The 23,946-nt window shown below is 42.7% G+C and overlaps 1 protein-coding gene across 1 annotated transcript in view; it reads right to left on the reverse strand.

Moving 5' to 3' along the window:
* The window catches only part of PARP1 (poly(ADP-ribose) polymerase 1), a 161,093-nt gene that overhangs the window by 93,820 nt on the left and 43,327 nt on the right, over window positions 1–23,946 (reverse strand). The window contains exons 6-7 of the mRNA XM_053712623.1: window positions 11,563–11,679; window positions 10,247–10,423 (exon numbers count right to left, since the gene is read on the reverse strand). Of these exons, the coding sequence (XP_053568598.1) occupies window positions 10,247–10,423; window positions 11,563–11,679 (294 nt within the window). The remainder of the gene's footprint in view (window positions 1–10,246; window positions 10,424–11,562; window positions 11,680–23,946) is intronic.

Below are 23,946 nucleotides of genomic sequence, written 5' to 3' on the forward strand. Positions count from 1 at the left end.
TCATTGCAGCCCCCGCAACATCTAGCAACTATGAGCTGATTAAGTGGGACAGCATTGCAGGGGAATCTGGGACGTGGTGACATCAACAGGCCCAGATGCCTGGAATTTCCATGCTTCTGGATGGGGCTAAGTTTTTAAACCCTTGATCTCAGCTCCATTAAACTCTAGATTTTTAGATCAGTAGCTGTGCATATTCTTCTTTATAATAGTGTGAATTACATGCAGTTATATGAACATTGGTGTACACTTTCCTCCCTTTAATATTTACTAAGCAGACTGTTTTGCAGATTATTAACAATGAATTACTAAAGCACAGTAAAGGAAATGCTATAAAAACTTACATTATGCTTACCCGATTTGCTTTTCTTCTGACGGGAAGAGTCCACAACTGCATTCATTACTTTTGAGAATTTAGAACCTGGCCACCAGGAGGAGGCAAAGACACCCCAGCCAAAGGCTTAAATACCTCCCCCACATCCCTCAGTCATTCTGCCAAGGGAGCGAGGAACAGTAGGAAAAATATCAGGGTGAAAAAGGTGACATTAGAACTGAACCCCCCATGCCCAATTCCAGGCAAGAGACATGGTCCTAAGTCAGAGTCCCCGAGAAACAGGACCAATCAAAAGATCTAACCTCCTGAGGAACCCTTAAGTTGCCTCCTATGGTTAGGAGTAGGGTTGCACCAATACCATTTTTTTATGACCGAGTACAAAGTACCGATACTTTTTTTCAAATACTCACCGATACCAATTACCAATACTTTATTTTTAATGTCATGTGATAGTTTACCAAGCACAATACAGACTAATTATTTAAGATTCCTTCTTTAGAATTATAAAGGACTGTAATTCAAAAGACATTATGAAATAATAAAAGTTTTATTTGTCACAAAGTTCACTAAACATGTTTATAAATAAAAAATATTACAATAAAATATTACATTTAAAGGGGTGATATAATTGGGTTGTAGGGCTGTTATATAACATAAATCTGACATTTGTATGGAGGTTCGACTCTAAGTTGAACAGTCTTTCACTTTCCACACTACTGCATGGGGCAGATAGATATTTTTGGGCCATTTTAGCCAGAGCTGGAAATCTGTTTATTAACTGCCCAGAACTTCAGGGGTTTGTCTGAACGAGGTACAGTGATCTCTCTACAATAATACAAATAACAGCAATTTGTATTGGCAGAACAGTAGTAAACAATTTTTAGTTTAGTCTCCACTCCAGTTTAAAATGAAATGGGAACATGCAGTTTGAAAAAACACCACAAGATAGCATATGGGTAGGAAGTGGAGGTATTAGTTTAAGTATCGGTGCATTTGCACGAGTACAAGTACTCATGCAAATACTTGGTATCAGTACCAATACTAGTATCGGTATCGGTGCAACCCTAGTTAATAGTGCACCCAGGACAGAGCCTTCCACCATCCAACGTCCTTAGACATAGGGTCTAAGCAGCAACAGCCTCAAACCCAAGAGTCTGAAAAACTCGTAGCAGGTCTAAGAAAATGGCAACCAGTACCATTGAATCTTAAGACAATCCTTTGTAGACAGGCTTGACTACCTGATCTATACTCCGGAGTAGATAAATGAAACCCATTTTCTTGACCCCAAAGGCAAAGGTCTGTATCTGACCCCGGACCTCCTACCCGCAAGCCCAAAGGGCTAGATCTGTTATAAGGTTGAAGGATAGCACCCAAGAATCTAAAGACCACGGGATTACAAGGGACAGCTCTTAGATTGAGAAGACGACATATCTCCAGATATCCTTACAGGATCAGTCTCCTGGAAATCCCAGTAACAAAAATAACAATGGGTGCCTCACAGCTCCTGGTAGAAAAAAACGAGGTGATCCACACCCCTGTGCTCCAAGTACTAGAGCAAGCGAGATACTGAGAAAAGGAAGAAGGACATACCCGCGCTTCCAGACAGATGACCCAACCCCAGAAGGGAAAAAGAAAATTTATGCTTACCTGATAAATTTATTTCTTATTTGACACGATGAGTCCACGGATCATCTTAATTACTAATGGGATATTCACCTCCTGGTCAGCAGGAGGAGACAAACAGCACCACAGCAAAGCTGTTAAATAGCTTCACCCTTCCCTCCCCCTCCAGTCATTCGACCGAAGTTAAGGAAATAAAGGAATAGCCTAGGTGCAGAGGTGTCTGACGTTTATAAAAATAAAAAACCTGTCTTACAAGAACAGGGCGGGCCGTGGACTCATCGTGTCAAAAAAGAAATACATTTATCAGGTAAGCATAAATTTTCTTTAAGACACGAGTCCACGGATCATCTTAATTACTAATGGGATCCAATACCCAAGCTAGAGTACACAGATGATACGGGAGGGACAAGATAGGGAACTTAGACGGAAGGCACCACGGGACCTAAACGGAAGGCTTGAAGAACCATTCTCCCAAAAGCGGCCTCAGCCGAGGCAAAAATGTCAAATTTGCCGAATTTTGAAAAAGTGTGCAGAGGATCAAGTTGCAGCCTTGCAAATCTGTTCCACAGAAGCTTCATTTTTGAAAGCCCATGAGGAAGCAACCGCCCTCGTGGAATGAGCTGTCCAGCAGTCTCATAAGCAAAATGTATGATACTCTTCAGCCAAAGAGAAGTTGCTGTAGCTTTCAGTCCCTTACGTTTTCCCGAAAAACTTAAAAACAAAGAAGACGACTGACGAAAGTCCTTAGTCGTCTGCAAGTAAAACTTTAAAGCACGGACCACATCCAAATTGTGTACAAGTCGTTCCTTCTGAGAAGAAGGATTAGGACACAAAGGAGGAACAACAATCTCCTGATTAATGTTTCTATTAGAAACAACCATAGGAAGAAAACCTAACTTTGTACGTAAAACTACCTTGTCTGAATGGAAAATAAGGTAAGGAGAATCGTACTGTAACGCCGAGAGATCTGATACTCTACGAGCAGAAGAAATAGCAACAAGAAATAAAACCTTCCAAGATAACAACTTAATATCTAAGGAATGCATAGGCTCAAATGGAGCCCCTTGAAGAACCTTGAGAACAAGATTAAGACTCCATGGAGGAGTAACTGGTTTGAACACAGGCCAGATCCTAACTAAGGCCTGAAAAGAAGATTGGACATCCACCAGACGTTTGTGTAACAAAATAGATAAGGCCAAGATCTGACCCTTTAAGGAACTCGTCAATAAACCTTTCTCCAAACCCTCTTGGAGAAAATACAAAATTCTAGGAATCCTAACTTTACTCCATGAGTAACCCTTGGATTCACACCAATAGAAATATTTACGCCAAATCTTATGGTAAATGCTTCTAGTAACAGGTTTACGAGCCTGAATCATGGTCTCTATGACCGAATCAGAAAACCCCCGTTTGGATAAAATTAGACTAGATTTGGGTGAAGGTAGGGTCCCTATATTAGAAGGTCCTTCCTCAACGGAAGTCTCCAGGGTAGCAGAGATGCCATCTCCACCAGATCCGCATACCAAATCCTGCACGGCCAGGCCGGCGCTATGAGGATCACCGACGCCCTCTTCACTTTGATTCGAGCAATAACCCGAGGAAGAAGAGCAAACGGAGGAAAAAGGTATGCTAGACTGAAGGTCCAAGGGACCGCCAGAGCATCTATCAGCTCCGCCTGGGGGTCCCTGGACCTCGACCCATATCTCGGGAGCTTGGCATTCTGTCGGGATGCCATGAGATCCAATTCCGGCTGACCCCACTTGAGAATTAGATCGAAAAACACTTCTGGATGGAGTTCTCACTCCCCCGGATGAAAAGTCTGCCTGCTCGAGAAATCCGCCTCCCAGTTGTCCACCCCTGGGATGTGGATCGCCGATAGGCAACAAGAGTGGTCTTCCGACCACTGAATTATTTTGGTTACTTCTGTCATCGCTAAGGAACTCCTCGTTCCTCCCTGATGATTAATGTAAGCCACCGAAGTTATATTGTCCGACTGGATCCTGATAAACCAATGTGAGGCTAACTGGGGCCAGGCCAGAAGGGCATTGAAGACTGCCCTCAGTTCTAGAATATTTATGGGAAGAACAGACCAAACTCCTTGAGCCTTGAGAGAGCCCCAGACAGCTCCCCAGCCCAGAAGACTGGCGTCTGTTGTCACGACCACCCTTGGAGAGATGATCCAGAGACAACCACCATTGAAGAGAGCTTCTTGTCTCCTGCTCCAGAGTTATTCGAGGAGACAAATCCGCATAATCTCCGTTCCATTGCCTGAGCATGTTTAACTGCAGAGGTCTGAGATGGAACTGAGCAAACGGGATGATGTCCATTGCCGCCGCCACCATCAGCCCGATTAACTCCAAGCACTGAGCCACTGACGGCCGAGGAGTGGACTGAAGGACTAGACAAGTATCGATAATCTTTGATTTCCTGACTTCTGTCAGAAAAATCTTTATAGACAATGAGTCTATAATGGTTCCCAGGAAGGTGACTCTTGTATCTGGAACTAGGGAACTCTTTTTCACATTTACCTTCCACCGGTGAGAGAAAAGATAACACTATGTCAGTGTGGGATCTTGCTTGTTGAAAAGATGGCGCCTGGACTAAAATGTCGTCCAGATAAGGCGCCACTCCAATGCCCCATGACCGAAGAACTGCCAAGAGACCACAGATCCTTTGTGAAAATTCTGGGAGCAGTGGCCAGGCCGAAAGGAAGCGCCACAAACTGGAAATGTTTGTCCTGGAAGGCAAACGTTAGAAACTTGTGATGATCCCTGTGAATACGGACATGAAAGTACACATCATTTAAAGCCACCATTGTCATAAACTGACCCTCCTGGATTAAAGGAAGAATGGAACGAATAGTTTCCATCTGCCCCAGATAAGGCGCCACTCCAATGCCCCATGACCGAAGAACCGCCAAGAGACCACAGAACCTTTGTGAAAATTCTGGGAGCAGTGGCCAGGCCGAAAAGGAAGCGCCAAAAACTGGAAGTGTTTGTCCTGGAAGGCAAACGTTAGAAACTTGTGATGATCCCTGTGAATAGGGACATGAAGGTACACATCCTTTAAATCCACCATTGTCATTAAAGGAAGAATGGAACGAATAGTTTCCATCTTGAATGACGGAACTCTGAGAAATTTGTTTAGACTTTTGAGGTGTAAAATCGGTCTGAAGGTTCCCTCCTTTTTGGGAACCACAGATTGGAATAAAACCCCTGACCCTGTTCCAGAATGGGAACAATCACTCCCAGGGCGGAGAGGTCTTCTACACAATGTAAGAACGCCTCTCTTTTTGTCTGGTCTACAGATAATCTTGAAAGAAGAAAACCTGCCTCTGGGAGGAAAACTTTTGAACTCCAATTTGTATCCCTGAGACACTATTTCTATTGCCCAGGGATCCTGTATGTCCCAAACCCAAGCCTGAATGAAGAAGGAAAGTCTGCCCCCCTACCAGATCCGGTCCCGGATCGGGGGCATGCCCTTCATGCTGATTTGGATTCAGTAGCCGGCTTCTTGGATTGTTTACCCTTATTCCAAGACTGGTTGGGTCTCCATGTAGGCTTAGATTGTTCCTGCTTAGGAGGAAGAAGAGAAAGAATTTCCCTTGAAATTTGGAAAGGACCGAAAATTACTCTGTCACCCTTTTTGTTTGTTTCTCTTATCCTGAGGTAGAAGATGACCATTACCTCCGTGATATCAGAGATAATTTGCGTGAGGCCAGGTCCAAACAAGGACTTCCCCTTGTAAGGAATCACTAGAAGCTTAGACTTAGATGATATATCCACAGACCAAGGCTTCAACCATAAGGCTCTGCGTGCCAGAATAGAAAACCCCGAAATTTTAGCTACCAATTTAATCATTTGAAGGGAAGCATCCGTAATAAAAGCATTAGCTAGCTTAAAGCTTTTATCCTATCTTGGATCTCTTCCAAAGCAGTCTCAGTTCTGATAGACTCAGATAAAGCATCAAACCAATATGCTGCCTCACTAGTGACGTTAGCAATGCACGCAGCTGGCTGCCATTGCAAACCCTGATGAACATAAATCTTTTTAAGTAAACCCTCTAATTTTATGTCCATAGGATCTTTGAAAGCACAACTATCCTCTATGGGAATAGTAGTTCTCTTGGCTAAGGTGGAAACTGCCGCTTCCACTTTAGGAACTGTTTGCCAAGCCGCCTTGAAGGAGTCAGCTATGGGAAACATCTTCTTAAAAATAGGAGAGGGGGAGAAGGGTATGCCAGGTCTCCCCCATTCCTTAGTAATGATCTCCGAAGCTCGCTTTGGTACAGGAAATACGTCTGAGTAAGAAGGAACTTCAAAATATCTGTCCAATTTACTAGACTTCGTAGGAGCAACCACTACCGTGGAGTCACAGTCGTCCAAAGTAATCAAAACCTCCATCAGTAACAGGCGGAGGTGTTCAAGTTTAAACCTAAAAGATACCACCTCCGAATCCGTCAGAGGCAATGAACTTTCAGAATCTGAAATTTCACCTTCAGATAGAACCACATTATCCTCCTCTTCAGTTCCTTGAGAGGGTAACTCCGATATTGCCACAACTGCATCAGAAACTTCACTTACTGAATGTCTGATTTTCCTCTTACGTTTGCCCTGCAATATTGGGAAAGCAGACAATGCATCAGAAATAGAGGAAGACATGAGAGCAGCTATGTCTTTTAAGGTAACTCCAGCCGGCGCTAGAGCAGATGTATAGGGGACTGCTTGAGCGGGCGGGACGTTTGGGGAGAAAGCTGCGTCATACCCTGAATCTCATCAGACTCTTGGACCGCATCCGCTTGAGAAAGGATCAGGAAAAATATTTTCCCTATAACTTAAAGTCCTCTCAATACATGAGGGACAGAAAGGGATTGGTGGTTTCACATTTGCATCCAAACACATGGAACAAGTAACACTTTGCAAGTCTCCTAGGTCCATACTGAATACCAATAATATAAATGTGCAATAAAAACTTTAATTTTGACAAAAAAAGTTTAAATGTAAAAAAACGTTACTGTCACTTTAAATTCAAAAGTGTAACTTTTTTACTGCGTGAGAAAAAAACGTCTTAAATCACTCACAGACAAATAATGATGACACCCCTACACCTCAGCAGCTCTGCTGAGGTGCCTACCTGACTGCAAGACCGGAGCCTCTCTCCCTCTCCTGGAAAGAAATCCGGATTCGATAGAGGAACAGTTCAGCAACCCTCCACACCTAGAATCGCCTTCACTTGACAGAAAACATCCAAATCTAGACAGGGGAAATAACCCGATCTGTCTCCTGACTTTACACTGCCACACAGGAAGAGACCAGAGAAAAAGGCATGCAATACAAACGAGCCGCCCATCGGGGGCGTGGCCAAACCCAACAACACTCACACGGACGTTATGTCTTAATAAAATAAACGCCATAAAGAACCACCACCTAAAAGTTTATCTCCCAGACCCAGCCCCAGTGCCTGTAACACGCTGTCCTTTACTCTCAGACTCTGAGAGCTTTCTTGTCCCTTAAAAAAGTGCCTAACATTGTAAGTCCCTTATGCAATAAATAGAAATAAAGAAAAGTAAAGTGCTCCTTTTCCTCTAAGTGCCCCAGGAAAAATAATAAAGCACTTACCTCAAATGTCTGCCTGACAGCAAAGGCAGTTCACCAGGTTTGAGGGGTCATATCCCCCACATGGACCTGTGAAGAAAATGAAATTCTTGACTAAATATTCCTCAGGTTTTCAGGATTAGGGCAGCAATAATATATAGGAGGCGCAGTGAGAATTATGTCCCACAAGTTCCCATTGCTCTAAAACCACCACTGCTCTACTGAAGAGACTGATATGGACTTCGGCTACACCCTAGAACAAAGCAGCACAATCTTGCACTACTTTAAAAATAATAAACTCTTGATTGAAGAATCTAATCTAACAGCTCACTTTACCACTTCCTATCACTAACGTAGGCAAAAAGAATGACTGGGGTGGGAGGGAAGGGAGGAGCTATTTAACAGCTCTGCTGTGGTGCTCTTTGCCGCCTCCTGCTGACCAGGAGGTGAATATCCCATTAGTAATTAAGATGATTCGTGGACTCATAGTGTCTTAAAAAAGAAAAAAGGAGTCTCTGCCACCACAAAAGGAAATGCGACTAGGCTACAAGAGTCAACACCCAGAAGATACCGAAAGCGAAAACGCAAATCGGCCACCAAACCGGTATTCCAGACCTCCAAAGGTCATCCAAATCTCCAAATTCTAAAGGAATGAAGAACTACGGTTCCGAGTCCAAAAGGACCACTAGAAACCATGAGGAAGCTTTAAAAAGTCAGTCACGTACTCAAAGCAAATTGCAAGAAAAGGACAACTTAGATTGGAGCTCACAACCTTCCTACCAGAAGCGTTGCATCTAAACACTAGGCCCCATACTTTGTAGTAGGATCCGAGCCTGGACCAATAGGTCAAAAAGACATTCCGACAGAATATCAGCACCACGAGGGTGACATGAACCGCAAGGAACAGTAGCTAGCGCCCGACCAGTACCTGCCTGGTACAAGAGCACGCCAGAACTGTCCAAAGGTCCAAGAAAAATCGACCCGATAATTTGAACTAGAAACATAACTATGTTCTTAACAAAAAATGCGCAACTTCCGAGAAAGTGCCCACGCGACCACAAAATCACAAGTATCAGTTCCAGAGAAAGAACGTTCCCAAAACGGAAATTATATCAGACATGAGCTCTTTAAAAATCAAATCAAACACATCCTAACCGGTTCAAAAATAAAAGGGCAGCACTCCGCAGCTGAACGCCCAAGGAGAATGGGCATGCCAACAGGACCAGCCAATCATAAGGCCCCTTTCTCCCAAGCTCAGAACTGGAACCGATACATAAAAAAAAAGAAAGAAAAAAGGAGATTGGTTTCATCCTCAAACGTCTAACCCAGCTTGCCATCCGGCATAGGCCACGGACAGTACCTTAAAAACATTTCACTTGGGAGATATAAATGAGCCAGAGCCATAGATATGGCCATGTGGAACCGTGCCGTAACCTCTGGAGGAAACAAGCCTCCTTCCGGAGAAGGAGTAATGGCCATAGGGACACCTGCTTGCGTAGCAAAAGAAGGTTTTGGGGAATGCGCCTCACAAGACATGGAATTCTCGGGGTGGATAGCTCAACGCACTCTAAGTTCCCTGATTCGGAAGAAGAGAGTACTCTAGAAGGGCAATCTGAACATAACTAATGGGCATGGATAACCCGGGCCATATCATATTCTTCGCAAGATGCATTCTGCGAATTGGAGATATCCGTGTCTAAAGAAAAAAAATCAGACAAGCACTAAACGGCAGCTTACACCCCTAATGGCTGGGGCACTCACCACCTCCTGTGAAACAGACAACTAACGAGCAGAATCTCTCAGTCGTCACTTGGTCAGAATACTGAAGTGGAATACAAAGTAACCGCACCCGGTCACGAGGTGCACCGTGCAAGTCACAAAAAAGGGCGCTGAAATCTAAAGAGACCGCGCAAGTATCACTACACATTAGCAGACAGAATCACATAACAAACATGATTAAAGTCCCCCCTGTTCAATAACCCCACCTCATGAGATATTAACAATTGATTCTTAAGCTAAAAAAAAAAAAAGAGTCCCACTGGGACCCTGACTTCTTTGGTTAACATCACATTCACATATCGAAATAAAATTAAACAATCTTACCGGAATCTGCGCCGTGAAACAGGAACATGGCCATTCAAGTGTGACAGATAGTAGCTTCGCTTTGGACATGGACTTGAGAGTGAATAAAGGCAGTCAGCGTAACTCGTCAACGCTGATTGCCAAGGAGCTGTTAATCTGAGTCGGGATGGTTTCACAGAAAGACTCTCCCTGCATCTACAGACTCCAACCTTCATCCATGCTCTCACTGACAGTCCCATTTCGAGAGGCTTCCAGTCCCATTTCGAAGAGTACTACCCTCCATAAAAGACTAACTTCAAACTTCTGACACTTCTCTGCCAACCTCCTGTGACGAAAAAGGCAATGAATGACTGGGGGATGAGGGAAGTGAGGGAGGTATTTAAGCCTTTGGCTGGGGTGTCTTTGCCTCCTCCTGGTGGCCAGGTTATGAATTCCCAAAAGTAATGAATGCAGCTGTGGACTCTTCCAGTTTAAGAAGAAAACCCCATTGTATTGCTAATTTATCATTTACTAAGCAGCAACAAACAGAATATTCCCATTATTAACCATAACTCAGTACATCTGACAAGCATATTACAAAATGTAAGATGCAAGATCCAGTTTAACTCTTCATCTACCTTAGGTATCACCCAGTCCTTTCTGTCTGGAGTCTGTGTTTTAGCAACACATTTGGTCCAGGCGCTGATGTCCCCTGTACAGTAGTAAGCATCTCCTTTGAAAACAAACTGTCCCTTACACTCTGCACAAGGAAGAAGTGCTCCAAAGGCCATTCCGTCCGACACCCTGTCCAGGATCTGTGCAAAGCAAGAAAGCACAAAATCAATTAAAAGCCAACATTTTAAAAGGGAATAAAACAAATATAACCCCCCATAATTAATAAAAATATATTTCAACAAGGCTTGATAAACCCAGGTAACCACCGATACCTTAAATTAGGAACTGGCGCCCTGCTTTACAGTCACCAAGACAGCCATGTTTAGTTTGGTGCCTCTGAATCCTTTCTAGGCCTTGTGGCTTTGAAATACAAATGCAGCTTTTATTGTGTTATTTTATTGGTGTCCAAAAGTTTCTGGCTCCTAAATTTATAAGCTGGCTCCTAGATTTTAACATATTTATCGAGCTCTGTATTACAATGGTTTTAATTTTATTTTCAATAGCTCTGAAAAATGTGTTTGTTCCACATTTCCTTGAGAGGCTGGAGCTCAAATTCTGTAACTAAGTATGCTGAAAACTACCTTAGCTGGCAAAATACCATAGAAATTGCAGGTTACAGGGCACAAACTCAAGTTATAGCTAGCCCTACCTGGTCACATTCAAGGGAGATAAGATAAACAAAACCACCAGGGTTTTCAAGCTTATTATCGATTTGCGATACTCTTGCCATTGTGCAAACAAAAGGCACAGTTAGATATTTAATTCAGTGTGGATTTATATTACAGTATATTATATGTACTGAATGTCACATGCTGTATGTTCATAATGTCACATGCTGTATGTTCATGTTTATGTATCAACCAATAAATGGGAACAAATATAGAATCAATGCATTGACCAGATGAAAACCAATCATTGCTTATTGGCTATTTTCCGGGTAAATACCTTAAAAAATCATTTTGTGCTTCATGTAAAAAAATATATCATGCTGAAGTGCACTTAAGTTATTAGTGATATCACCAAATTACTCTTAGAAATTAATGGAATGTATTCAGCTTTATAATTACTAGGTGGCAGATCACTATTCTTACTCACTGACACTCTATATAACTTAGCCAAGCAGGTCAAGAAACAAGTCTCTGATGACCACTCTCAGGCCATCTAATTCCTACATGGGTCACAGTGTCATTTAAGAATAAATCATGAGAATGACAAATCTCAGGAAATCAGAAGTCCATGAAAAGTAAAGTTCAAATTAATAATGTGAAGAAAAACTTACATTGGTTTCTCCTGATGGCACTTCCTGCTTGTTGGCTATAAGGAGCTCCTTAAGATCGTTGGTACTACACACTTTCTTAAGCTCATCTTTAATACTCCAAATTAGCTCTGACTGATCCTGTTGGGATAAAACATGTTAAATACCCAAATAACTTAAAGAATCTTATCACGGCAAGTCCCCTACCCCGCTACTAGGTGTTTGTGACACATGGCAGGTTTGAGAAGCTGCTGAACAGAATTGTACAACAGGTTCTACATAGGAGATAATAAATGAGATAACCTTATGCAGAAAATTGCTTTCTTTGTTGCTCTATGTTTGCACTATATATATTTACAAGTTTACAATTGCTTACAATATAGTCAGATAAAAGCAGGAAAGCTATAAATCAATCTCATTTTGGAAAGAAAAAACAAAAACACCACACTTGATTTACACTCATTGATACTTTTCTTTCGCCTAGATTTAGAGTTCTGCGTTAGCCGTCAAAAGCAGAGTTAAGGGGTCCTAACGCTGCTTTTGGCCGCCCGCTGGTATTTAGAGTCAGGCAGGAAAGGGTCCAACGCTCACTTTTAAGCCGTGACTTTTCCATACCGCAGATCCCCTTACGCCAATTGCGTATCCTATCATTTCAATGGGATCTTCCTAACGCTGGTATTTAGAGTCTTGGCTGAAGTGAGCGTTACACCTCTACCAACAAGACTCCTACCGCCCATGGAAAGGCTGTAGTTAAGAGCTTTATGGGCTAACGCCGGTTTATAAAGCTCTTAACTACAGTGCTCTAAAGTACACTAACACCCATAAACTACCTATGTACCCCTAAACCAAGGTCCCCCCCACTATAATAAATATTTTTAACCCCTAATCTGCTGACCGCACATCCCCGCCACCTACATTATCCCTATGAACCCTTAATCTGCTGCCCCTAACATCGCCGACACCTACATAATATTTATTAACCCCTAATCTGCCCCCCCCCCCCCACCAACGTCGCCGCTACCTAACTACACTTATTAACCCCTAATCTGCTGACCGGACCTCACCGCCATTATAATAAATGTATTAACCCCTAAACCGCCGCACTCCCATCTCACAAACACTATAATGAATAGTATTAACCCCTAATCTGCCCTCCCTAACATCGCCGCCACCTAACTTCAAGTATTAACCCCTAATCTGCCGACCGGACCTCGCCTCTACTGTAATAAATGTATTAACCCCTAAAGCTAAATCTAACCCTAACCCCCCCTAAGTTAAATATAATTTTAATCTAACTAAATAAATTAACTCTTATTAACTAAAGTATTCCTATTTAAAACTAAATACTTACCTGTAAAATAAACCCTAAGCTAGCTACAATATAACGAATAATTATATTGTAGCTATTTTAGGGTTTATATTTATTTTACAGGCAACTTTGTATTTATTTTAACTAGGTACAATAGCTATTAAATAGTTATTTACTATTTAATAGCTACCTAGTTAAAATAATTACAAAACTACCTGTAAAATAAATCCTAACCTAAGTTACAATTAAACCTAACACTACCAATAAATTAATTAAATAAAATTACCTACAATTACATACAATTAAATAAACTAAACTAAAATACAAAAAATAAAAAAAGAAGATTACATGAATATTAGGCTAATTACACCTACTCTAAGCCCCCTAATAAAATAAAAAAGCCCCCCAAAATAATAAAGTTCCCTACCCTATTCTAAATTAAAAAGTAACCAGCTCTTTTACCAGCCCTTAAAAGGGCTTTTTGCGGGGCATGCCCCAAAGTAATCAGCTCTTTTGCCTGTAAAAAAAAAAATACAACCCCTCCCCAACATTAAAACCCACCACCCACATACCCCTCTTAAATAAACCTAACACTACCCCCCAGGGTGGTGGGTTTTAATGTGGGGGGGGGTTGTATTTTGTTTTACAGGCAAAAGAGCTGATTACTTTGGGGCATGCCCCGCAAAAAGCCCTTTTAAGGACTGGTAGAAGAGCTGGTTACTTTTTAATTTAGAATAGGGTAGGGACCTTTATTATTTTGGGGGGCTTTTTTTATTTTATTAGGGGGCTTAGAGTAGGTGTAATTAGCCTAATATTCTTGTAATCTTTTTTTATTTTTTGTAATTTAGTTTAGTTTATTTAATTGTATGTAATTGTAGGTAATTTATTTAATTAATTTATTCATTGATAGTGTAATGTTAGGTTTAATTGTAACTTAGGTTAGGATTTATTTTACAGGTAATTTTGTAATTATTTTAACTAGGTAGCTATTAAATAGTCAATAACTATTTAATAGCTATTGTACCTAGTTAAAAAAGGAGAAACTATAGGGTGCCGTGGTGACTGTAGTGTATAGAGAAAAAAATTTAACAAACCTGATTAAAAAACCAGGGCGGGCCGTGGACCGGACACACCGTTGGAGAAAGAAATTTATCAGGTAAGCATAAATTCTGTTTTCTCCAACATTGGTGTGTCCGGTCCACGGCGTCATCCTTACTTGTGGGAACCAATACCAAAGCTTTAGGACATGGATGAAGGGAGGGAGCAAATCAGGTTACCTAGACAGAAGGCACCACGGCTTGCAAAACCTTTCTCCCAAAAATAGCCTCCGAAGAAGCAAAAGTATCAAATTTGTAAAATTTGGCAAAAGTGTGCCGAGAAGACCAAGTCGCTGCCTTACATATCTGATCAACAGAAGCCTCGTTCTTGAAGGCCCATGTGGAAGCCACAGCTCTAGTGGAGTGAGCTGTGATTCGTTCAGGAGGCTGCCGTCCGGCAGTCTCATAAGCCAATCGGATAATGCTTTTCAGCCAGAAAGAGAGGTAGCAGTAGCTTTTTGTCCTCTCCTCTTACCAGAGTAAACGACAAACAAAGATGAGGTTTGTCTAAAATCCTTTGTTGCTTCTAAATAGAACTTTAAAGCACGAACTACATCTAAATTGTGTAACAAACGTTCCTTCTTTGAAACTGGTTTCGGGCACAGAGAAGGAACAACTATTTCCTGGTTAATATTCTTGTTGGAAACAACCTTTGGAAGAAAACCAGGCTTGGTACGCAAAACGACCTTATCTGAATGGAACACCAGATAGGGTGGATCACACTGCAAAGCAGATAATTCAGAAACTCTTCTAGCAGAAGAAATAGCAACCAAAAACAGAACTTTCCAAGATAGTAACTTGATATCTATGGAATGTAAGGTTCAAACGGAACCCCTTGAAGAACTGAAAGAACTAAATTTAGACTCCAATTAGGAGTCATGGGTCTGTAAACAGGCTTGATTCTGACCAAAGCCTGTACAAAAGCTTGTACATCTGGCACAGCTGCCAGGCGTTTGTGTAACAAGCAGAAATCTGTCCTTTTAGAGAACTCGCTGACAACCCTTTATCCAAACCCTCTTGGAGAAAGGAAAGAATCTTAGGAATTTTAATCTTACTCCAGGAGAATCCCCATAATTGGGTTAACTGGGCGAAGACCTCCGGGTGGAGTTCCCACTCCCCCGGATGGAAAGTCTGACGACTCAGATAATCCGCCTCCCAGTTGTCTACTCCTGGGATGTGAATTGCAGATAGATGGCAGGAGTGATCCTCCGCCCATTTTATGATCTTGGATACCTCTCTCATCGCCAAGGAACTCTTTGTTCCTCCCTGATGGTTGATGTAAGCTACAGTCGTCATGTTGTCCGACTGGAATCTTATGAATCCGGCCTTTGCTAGTTGAGGCCAAGCCCGGAGCGCATTGAATATCGCTCTCAGTTCCAGGATGTTTATCGGGAGAAGAGACTCTTCCCGAGACCATAGACCCTGAGCTTTCAGGGAGTCCCAGACCGCGCCCCAGCCTAATAGACTGGCGTCGGTCGTGACAATGACCCACTCTGGTCTGCGGAAACTCATTCCCTGAGACAGGTGCTCCTGAGTCAACCACCAACGGAGTGAGTCTCTGGTTACCTGGTCTACTTGAATCTGGGGAGACAAGTCTGCATAGTCCCCATTCCACTGATTGAGCATGCACAGTTGTAATGGTCTTAGATGAATTCGAGCAAAAGGAACTATGTCCATTGCTGCAACCATCAATCCTACTACTTCAATGCACTGAGCTATGGAAGGCTGCAGAATAGAGTGAAGAACTTGACAAGCGTTTAGAAGCTTTGACTTTCTGACCTCTGTTTCTAAGGAATCTATTATTGTTCCCAAAAAGGGAACTCTTGTTGACGGAGACAGGGAACTCTTTTCTACGTTCACCTTCCACCCGTGAGATCTGAGAAAGGCTAGAACAATGTCTGTATGAGCCTTTGCCTTGGAAAGAGACGATGCTTGAATTAGAATGTTGTCTAGATAAGGTGCCACTGCAATGCCCCTCGGTCTTAGAACCGCTAGAAGGGACCCTAGCACCTTTGTGAAAATTCTGGGAGCAGTGGCTAAACCGAATGGAAGAGCCACGAACTGGAAATGTTTGTCCAGAAAGGCGAACCCTTAGGAACTGATGATGATCTTTGTGGATAGGGATATGTAGGTACGCATCCTTTAAATCCACGGTAGTCATATATTGACCATCCTGGATTGTAGGCAAAATTGTTCGAATGGTTTCCATTTTGAACGATGGAACTCTGAGAAATTTGTTTAGAATTTTTAAATCCAGAATTGGTCTGAAAGTTTTCTCTTTTTTGGGAACTACAAACAGGTTTGAGTAAAACCCCTGACCTTGTTCCACTGTTGGAACTGGGTGTATCACTCCCATCTTTAACAGGTCTCCTACACAATGTAAGAATGCCTGTCTCTTTATTTGGTCTGAAGATAAGCGAGACATGTGGAACCTTCCCCTTGGAGGAAGTTCCTTGAATTCTAGAAGATAACCCTGAGAGACTATTTCTAGTGCCCAGGGATCCAGAACATCTCTTGCCCAAGCCTGAGCAAAGAGAGAGAGTCTGCCCCCTACTAGATCCGGTCCCGGATCGGGGGCTACCCCTTCATGCTGTCTTGGTAGCAGCAGCAGGCTTCTTGGCCTGTTTACCCTTGTTCCCAGCCGTGCATTGGTTTCCAAGCTGCTTAGTCTGGGAAGCGTTAGCCTCTTGTCTAGAGGCTGCAGAGTTAGAAGACGGTCCGTTCCTGAAATTACGAAAGGAACGAAAATTGGACTTATTCTTAGACTTAAAAGGTCTATCCTGTGGGAGGGCATGGCCCTTCCCCCCAGTGATGTCTGAAATGATCTCTTTCAATTCTGGTCCAAAAAGGGTCTAACCTTTGAAAGGGATATTAAGCAATTTTGTCTTGGAAGATACATCCGCCGACCAAGACTTTAGCCAGAGCGCTCTGCGAGCCACAATTGCAAACCATGAATTTTTCGCCGCTAATCTCGCCAATTGCAAAGCGGCATCTAAAATAAAGGAATTAGCTAACTTAAGTGCGTGAATTCTGTCCATGACTTCCTCATATGGAGTCTCCTTATTCAGCGACTTTTCTAGTTCATCGAACCAAAAACACGCCGCTGTAGTGACAGGAATAATGCACGAAATAGGTTGAAGGAGGAAACCTTGCTGAACAAAAATCTTTTTAAGCAAACCCTCCAATTTTTTATCCATAGGATCTTTGAAAGCACAATTGTCCTCAATGGGAATAGTCCGTGCGTTTGGCTAGCGTAGAAACGGCCCCCTCAACCTTAGGGACTGTTTGCCATGTGTCCTTCCTTGGGTCGACCATGGAGAAACATTTTCTTAAATATCGGTGGTGGGACAAAAAGGTATGCCTGGTTTCTCCCACTCCTTAGTCACTATGTCCGCCACCCTTTTAGGTATTGGAAAGGCATCAGGGTGCACCGGGACCTCTAGGAATTTGTCTATTTGCACAATTTTTCTGGAATGACCAAAGAGTCACAATCATCCAGTGTAGTTAGTACCTCCTTAAGTAAGGCGCGGAGATGCTCTAACTTAAATTTAAACGTCACATCATCAGGTTCTGCCTGTTGAGAAATTCTTCCTGAATCAGAAAGTTCTCCCTCCGACAAACCCTCCCTCACTGCCACTTCTGACTGGTGTGAGGGTATGACAGATAAATTATCGTCAGCGCACTCTTTCTCTACTGTATTAAAAACTGAGCAATCACGCTTTCTTTGAAATGCTGGCATTTTGGATAAAATATTAGCTATAGAATTATCCATTACAGCCGTTAATTGTTGCATAGTAACAAGCATTGGCGCGCTAGATGTACTAGGAGTCGCCTGCGCGGGCATAACTGGTATTGACACAGAAGGAGAGGATGAAGAACTATCCCCACTACCTTCATTTGAGGAATCATCTTGGGCAACCTTATTAAATGTGACAGTACTGTCCTTACTTTGTCTGGACGCCATGGCACAATTATCACATACATTTGAAGGGGGGGACCACCTTGGCCTCCATACATACAGAACATGTTCTATCTGAAGGTACAGACATGTTAGACAGGCTTATACAGGCTATTAATGCAATAAAACCGTTTTTAAACAAAACCGTTACTGTCTCTTTAAATGTTAAACAGAGCACACTTCATTTCTGAATGTGTGAAAAACTATGAAGGAAATATCCGATCTTTACCAAATTTGCACCCTAGTGTCTTAATCCTTTAAAAGTATTGCACCCCAATTTTTAAGCTTGTAACCCCTTAAATGAGGAAACCGGAGTTGTTTTATCAATTAGCAATTTTAACCCACTACAGTCCCAGCCACAGCGTTTGCTGCGGCTTCACCTGTCCTTGGGGATTATACGACACCAAAATAAGCCTTCCAGGAACGTTTCTAATGGCCACCAGACCCTCTCACATGAAGCTGCATGCACTGCATCCAAAAGAAACTGCGCAATTATGGCGCGAAAATGAGGCTCTGCCTACTATAGTGAAAGGCCCTTCCTGACTGGGAAGGTGTCTAAACAACTGCCTGGCGCCTAAAAACGTTCCCCAAATCTAAGGGTTTTTTTTAAAAACACTTCAAATCTCATATAAATATTGAATAAAGCAATCGATTTAGCCCACAAGAGTGTCAACCAGTATATAGCCCATTAATAAGCCTTCACTCTGTTATGAGTCTAAGAAAATGGCTTACCGATCCCAAAGAGGGAAAATGACAGTCTTCTAGCATTATACAGTCTTGTTAGAAAATAGACTAGTCATACCTTGAGCAGAAAAGTCTGCAAACTGTTCCCCCCAACTGAAGTTCTCTGGGCTCAACAGTCCTGCGTGGGAACAGCAATTGATTTTAGTTACTGCTGCTAAAATCATACTCCTCTTTTAAACAGAACTCTTCATCCTTTTCTGTTTTAGAGTAAATAGTACAAACCGGCACTATTTTAAAATAACAAACTCTTGATAGAAGAATAAAAAACTACAACTAAACACCACATACTCTTCACCATCTCCGTGGAGATGCTACTTGTTCAGAGCGGCAAAGAGAATGACTGGAGGGCGGAGCCTCAGGAGGGGCTATATGGGCAGCTTTTGCTGTGCTCTTTGCCATTTCCTGTTGGGGAAGAGAATATTCCCACAAGTAAGGATGACGCCGTGGACCGGACACACCAATGTTGGAGAAATAGCTACAATATCATTATTCGTTATATTGTAGCTAGCTTAGGGTTTATTTTACAGGTAAGTATTTAGTTTTAAATAGGAATACTTTAGTTAATAAGATTTAATTTATTCCGTTAGATTAAAATTAAATTTAATTTAGGCGGGTGTTAGGGTTAGATTTAGCTTTAGGGGTTAATACATTTATTATAGTAGTGGCGAGGTCTGGTCGGCAGATTAGGGGTTAATACTTGAAGTTAGGTGGCGGCGATGTTAGGGAGGGCAGATTAGGGGTTAATACTATTTATTATAGTGTTTGTGAGACGGGAGTGCGGCGGTTTAGGGGTTAATACATTTATTATAGTGGCAGCGAGGTCCAGTCGGCAGATTAGGGGTTAATAAGTGTAGTTAGGTAGCGGCGACATTGGGGGCGGGGCAGATTAGGGGTTAATAAATATTATGTAGGTGTGGATTAGGGGTTCATAGGGATAATGTAGGTTGCGGCGGTGTTCAGATTGGCAGATTAGGGGTTAATAATATAATGCAGGTGTCAGCGATAGCGGGGGCGGCAGATTAGGGGTTAATAAGTGTAAGGTTAGGGTTGTTTAGACACGGGGTACAAGTTAGGGTGTTAGGTGCAGACTTAGAGAGTGTTTCCCCATAGGAAACAATGGGGCTGCGTTAGGAGCTGCTTTTTGCAGGTGCTAGTTTTTTTTTCAGCCCAAACTGCCCCATTGTTTCCTATGGGGGGAATCGTGCACGAGCACGTTTTTCCAGCTCACCGCTACCGTAAGCAACGCTGGTATTGAGGGTTGAAGTGGCGGTAAATTCGGCTCAAGGCTCCCTTTTCTGAGGCTAACGCAGCCATTCAGACAACTCTAAATACCAGCGTTGTCTTAAGGGTGCATTGGGAAAAAAAAGCTGCGTTAGCTACGCGGGTCTTTACCGATAAAACTCTAAATCTAGCCGTATGTTTGTTAAACTCCTGTAAGCCTGTACACACAAAGCTTGTAAACCAATATAAGCGGCCAACAAATTCAGTCACAAGCCTTGTAAAGTTAATAAAAGGGACACAAGTCAAAATTAAACATTCATGATTCAGATAGCATGCAGTTTTAAGACACTTTCCAATTTACTTCTATCATCGAATAGTGCAGTCTTTTTATATGGACAGTTTCTGAGGCACCAGCTACTACTGAGCATGTGCAAGAGTTCACAGTGTATACATACGAGTCTGGGATTTACGGATGGCTGTCGCAGGTTACATCAGACCGGCAAATTGAAGCCAGTTATAAAATCTGTCAGAAAAAGGAAATTTATGCTTACCTGATAAATTGATTTCTTCTACAAGATACGACGAGTCCACGGATTCATCCTTACTTGTGGGATATTAACCTCCTGCTAACAGGAAGTGGCAAAGAGCACCACAGCAGAGCTGTATATATAGATCCTCCCTTCCCTCCACCCCCAGTCATTCGACCGAAGGTTTAGGAAGAGAAAGGAAAAGCTAAAAGGTGCAGAAGTGACTGAAGTAGTAAAAGTAAAATATAATCTGTCTTAAAAATGACAGGGCGGGCCGTGGACTCGTCGTATCGTAGAAGAAATCAATTTATCAGGTAAGCATAAATTTCCATTTCTTCTACAAGATACGACGAGTCCACGGATTCATCCTTACTTGTGGGATACAATACCAAAGCTACAGGACACGGATGAACGGGAGGGACAAGACAGATACCTAAACGGAAGGCACCACTGCTTGAAGAACCTTTCTCCCAAAAACAGCCTCAGAAGAAGCAAAAGTATCAAATTTGGAAAATTTGGAAAAAGTATGAAGGGAGGACCAAGTCGCAGCCTTACAAATCTGTTCAACAGAAGCATTGTTTTTAAAAGCCCATGTGGAAGCCACAGCTCTAGTAGAATGAGCCGTAATTTTTTCAGGAGGCTGCTGTCCAGCAGTCTCGTATGCCAGGCGGATATTGCTCTTCAGCCAAAAAGAAAGAGGTAGCCGTAGCTTTTTGACCCCTACGCTTTCCAGAATAAACAATGAATAGAGAAGATGATTGACTGAAATCCTTGGTCGCTTGTAAGTAAAACTTCAAGGCACAAACCAAGTCCAAGTTATGTAGCAGACGTTCCTTCTTAGAAGGATTAGGACAGAAGGAAGGAACAACAATTTCCTGATTAATATTCTTATTTGAAACAACATTAGGAAGGAATCCAAAACCACCTTATCAGAATGGAATATAAGATAAGGTGAATCACATTGTAACGCAGAAAGCTCGGAAACTCTTTGAGCCGAAGAGATAGCAACCAAAAACAAAACTTTCCAAGATAACAACTTAATATCTATGGAATGCATGGGTTCAAACGGAACCCCTTGTAGAACATTGGGAACTAAATTCAAACTCCATGGCGGAGCAATAGGTTTAAACACAGGCTTGATTCTGATTAAAGCCTGACAAAAGGACTGAACGTCTGGAACATCCGCCAGACGCTTGAGTAGTAAAATTGATAAAGCAGAAATTTGTCCCTTTAAGGAACTAGCTGATAATCCCTTCTCCAATCCTTCTTGGAGAAAGGACAAAATCCTAGGAATCCTAACTCTACTCCATGAGTAGCCCTTGCATTCGCACCAATTAAGATATTTACGCCATATCTTATGGTAAATCTTTCTAGTGACAGGCTTACGTGCCTGAATCAAAGTATCAATGACCGACTCAGAGAATCCCGCTTAGATAAAATCAAGCGTTCAATCTCCAGGCAGTCAGCTGCAGAGAATTTAGATTTGGATATTGGAAAGGACCTTGAATGAGAAGATCCTTTCTCAAAGGAAGTTTCCACTGTGGCAGAGAGGACATGTCCACTAAATCCGCATACCAAGTCCTGCGTGGCCACACAGGTGCTATCAATATTACAGAAGCTCTCTCCTGTTTGATTTGTGCAATCACCCGAGGCAGGAGAGGAAACGGTGGAAACACATAAGCCAGGTTGAATGAGCAAGGCACTGCTAGAGCATCTATCAGTGCAGCCTGGGGATCCCTTGACCTGGATCCGTAACGTGGAAGCTTGGCATTCTGTCGAGATGCCATCAGATCCAATTCCGGTCTGCCCCATTGACGAATCAATGATGCAAACACCTCCGGATGGAGTTCCCACTCCCCCGGATGAAAAGTCTGACGACCTGGAAAATCCGCTTCCCAGTTACTCCTGGGACGTATCTTGCCGATAGATGACAAGAGTGAGCCTCCGCTCATCGGATTATCCTTGATACCTCTATCATCGCTAAAGAACTCCTTGTTCCCCCCTGATGATTGATATATGCCACAGTTGTGATAATGTCCGACTAGAATCTTATGAATTTGGCCGAAGCCAACTCAAGCGCATTGAATATTGCTCTCAGTTCCAGAATATTGATTGGAAGTAGAGACTCCACCTGAGTCCAAACACCCTGAGCCTTCAGGGAATTCCAGACTGCTCCCCAGCCCAGCAGGCTGGCGTTCGTAGTCACTATTACCCATGAGGGTCTGCGAAAGCACGTCCCCTGGGACAGATGATCCGGTGACAACCACCAAAGAAAAGAGTCTCTGGTCTCTCGATCCAGATTTATCCGAGGAGATAAATTTGAATAGTCCCCATTCCACTGTTTGAGCATGCAGTTGCAGAGGTCTGAGATGAAAGCGAGCAAACTGAATGATGTCCATTGCTGTTACCATTAATCCAATGACCTCCATACACTGAGCTACTGATGGCCGAGGAATGGACTGAAGTGCTCGGCAAGTATTTAGAATCTTTGATTTTCTGACCTCCGTCAGAAATATTTTCATGTCTACCGAGTCTATCAGGGTTCCCAAGAAGGGAACTCTTGTCTGTGGAGTTAGTGAACTCTTTTCTATGTTCACTTTCCAACCGTGAGTTGTTAGGAACGACAACACGATATCCGTGTGAGATTTGGCCAGATGACAAGTTGACGCCTGGATCAAAATATCGTCCAGATAGGGCGCCACTGCTATGCCCTGCGGCCTGAGAACCGCTAGAAGGGACCCTAGCACTTTTGTGAAGATTCTGGGAGCTGTGGCCAACCCGAAGGGAAGGGCCACGAACTGATAATGTTTGTCCAGGAAGGCAAACCTTAGAAACTGATAATGATCCTTGTGAATAGGAATGTGAAGGTAAGCATCCCTCAAGTCCACGGTGGTCATGTATTGACCCTCCTGAATCATTGGTAAAAGTTGTTTGTATAGTCTCCATCTTGAACGATGGGACTCCGGGAGAAATTTGTTTAGACATTTGAGATCTAAAATAGGTCTGAAGGTTCCCTCTTTTTTGGGAACCATGAAAAGATATGAGTAAAACCCCTGCCCTTGTTCCAGCTTTGGAACTGGACAAATTACTCCCATGGTATAGAGGTCTTTTACACAGCGTAAGAACGCCTCTCTCTTTGTCTGGTCTACAGACAAACGAGAAAGATGAAATCTCCCCCTTGGGAGAAAATCCTTTAAATCCAGTTGATACTCGTGGGTCACAATTTCTAATGCCCAGGAATCCTGAACATCCCTTGCCCAAGCAAAGAAGGAAAGTCTGCCCCCTACTAGATCCGGTCTTGGATCGGGGGCCGCCCCTTCATGCTGTCTTGGTAGCAGCAGCGGGCTTCTTAGCTTGATTACCTTTATTCCAAGCCTGGTTAGGTCTCCAGACTGACTTGGATTGAGCAAAATTCCCTTCCTGCTTATTGGAGGAAGAGGAAACAGAGGGTACTCCCTTAAAATTTCAAAAGGAACGAAAATTATTTTGTTCTCTTCAGACTGAGAATCATCCTTAGACACACTTTCATTACCTAAAATATGTTCTTTACAG

The sequence above is a fragment of the Bombina bombina genome, chromosome 4, assembly GCF_027579735.1.
Source record: "Bombina bombina isolate aBomBom1 chromosome 4, aBomBom1.pri, whole genome shotgun sequence".
Taxonomy (NCBI): Eukaryota; Metazoa; Chordata; class Amphibia; order Anura; family Bombinatoridae; genus Bombina; species Bombina bombina.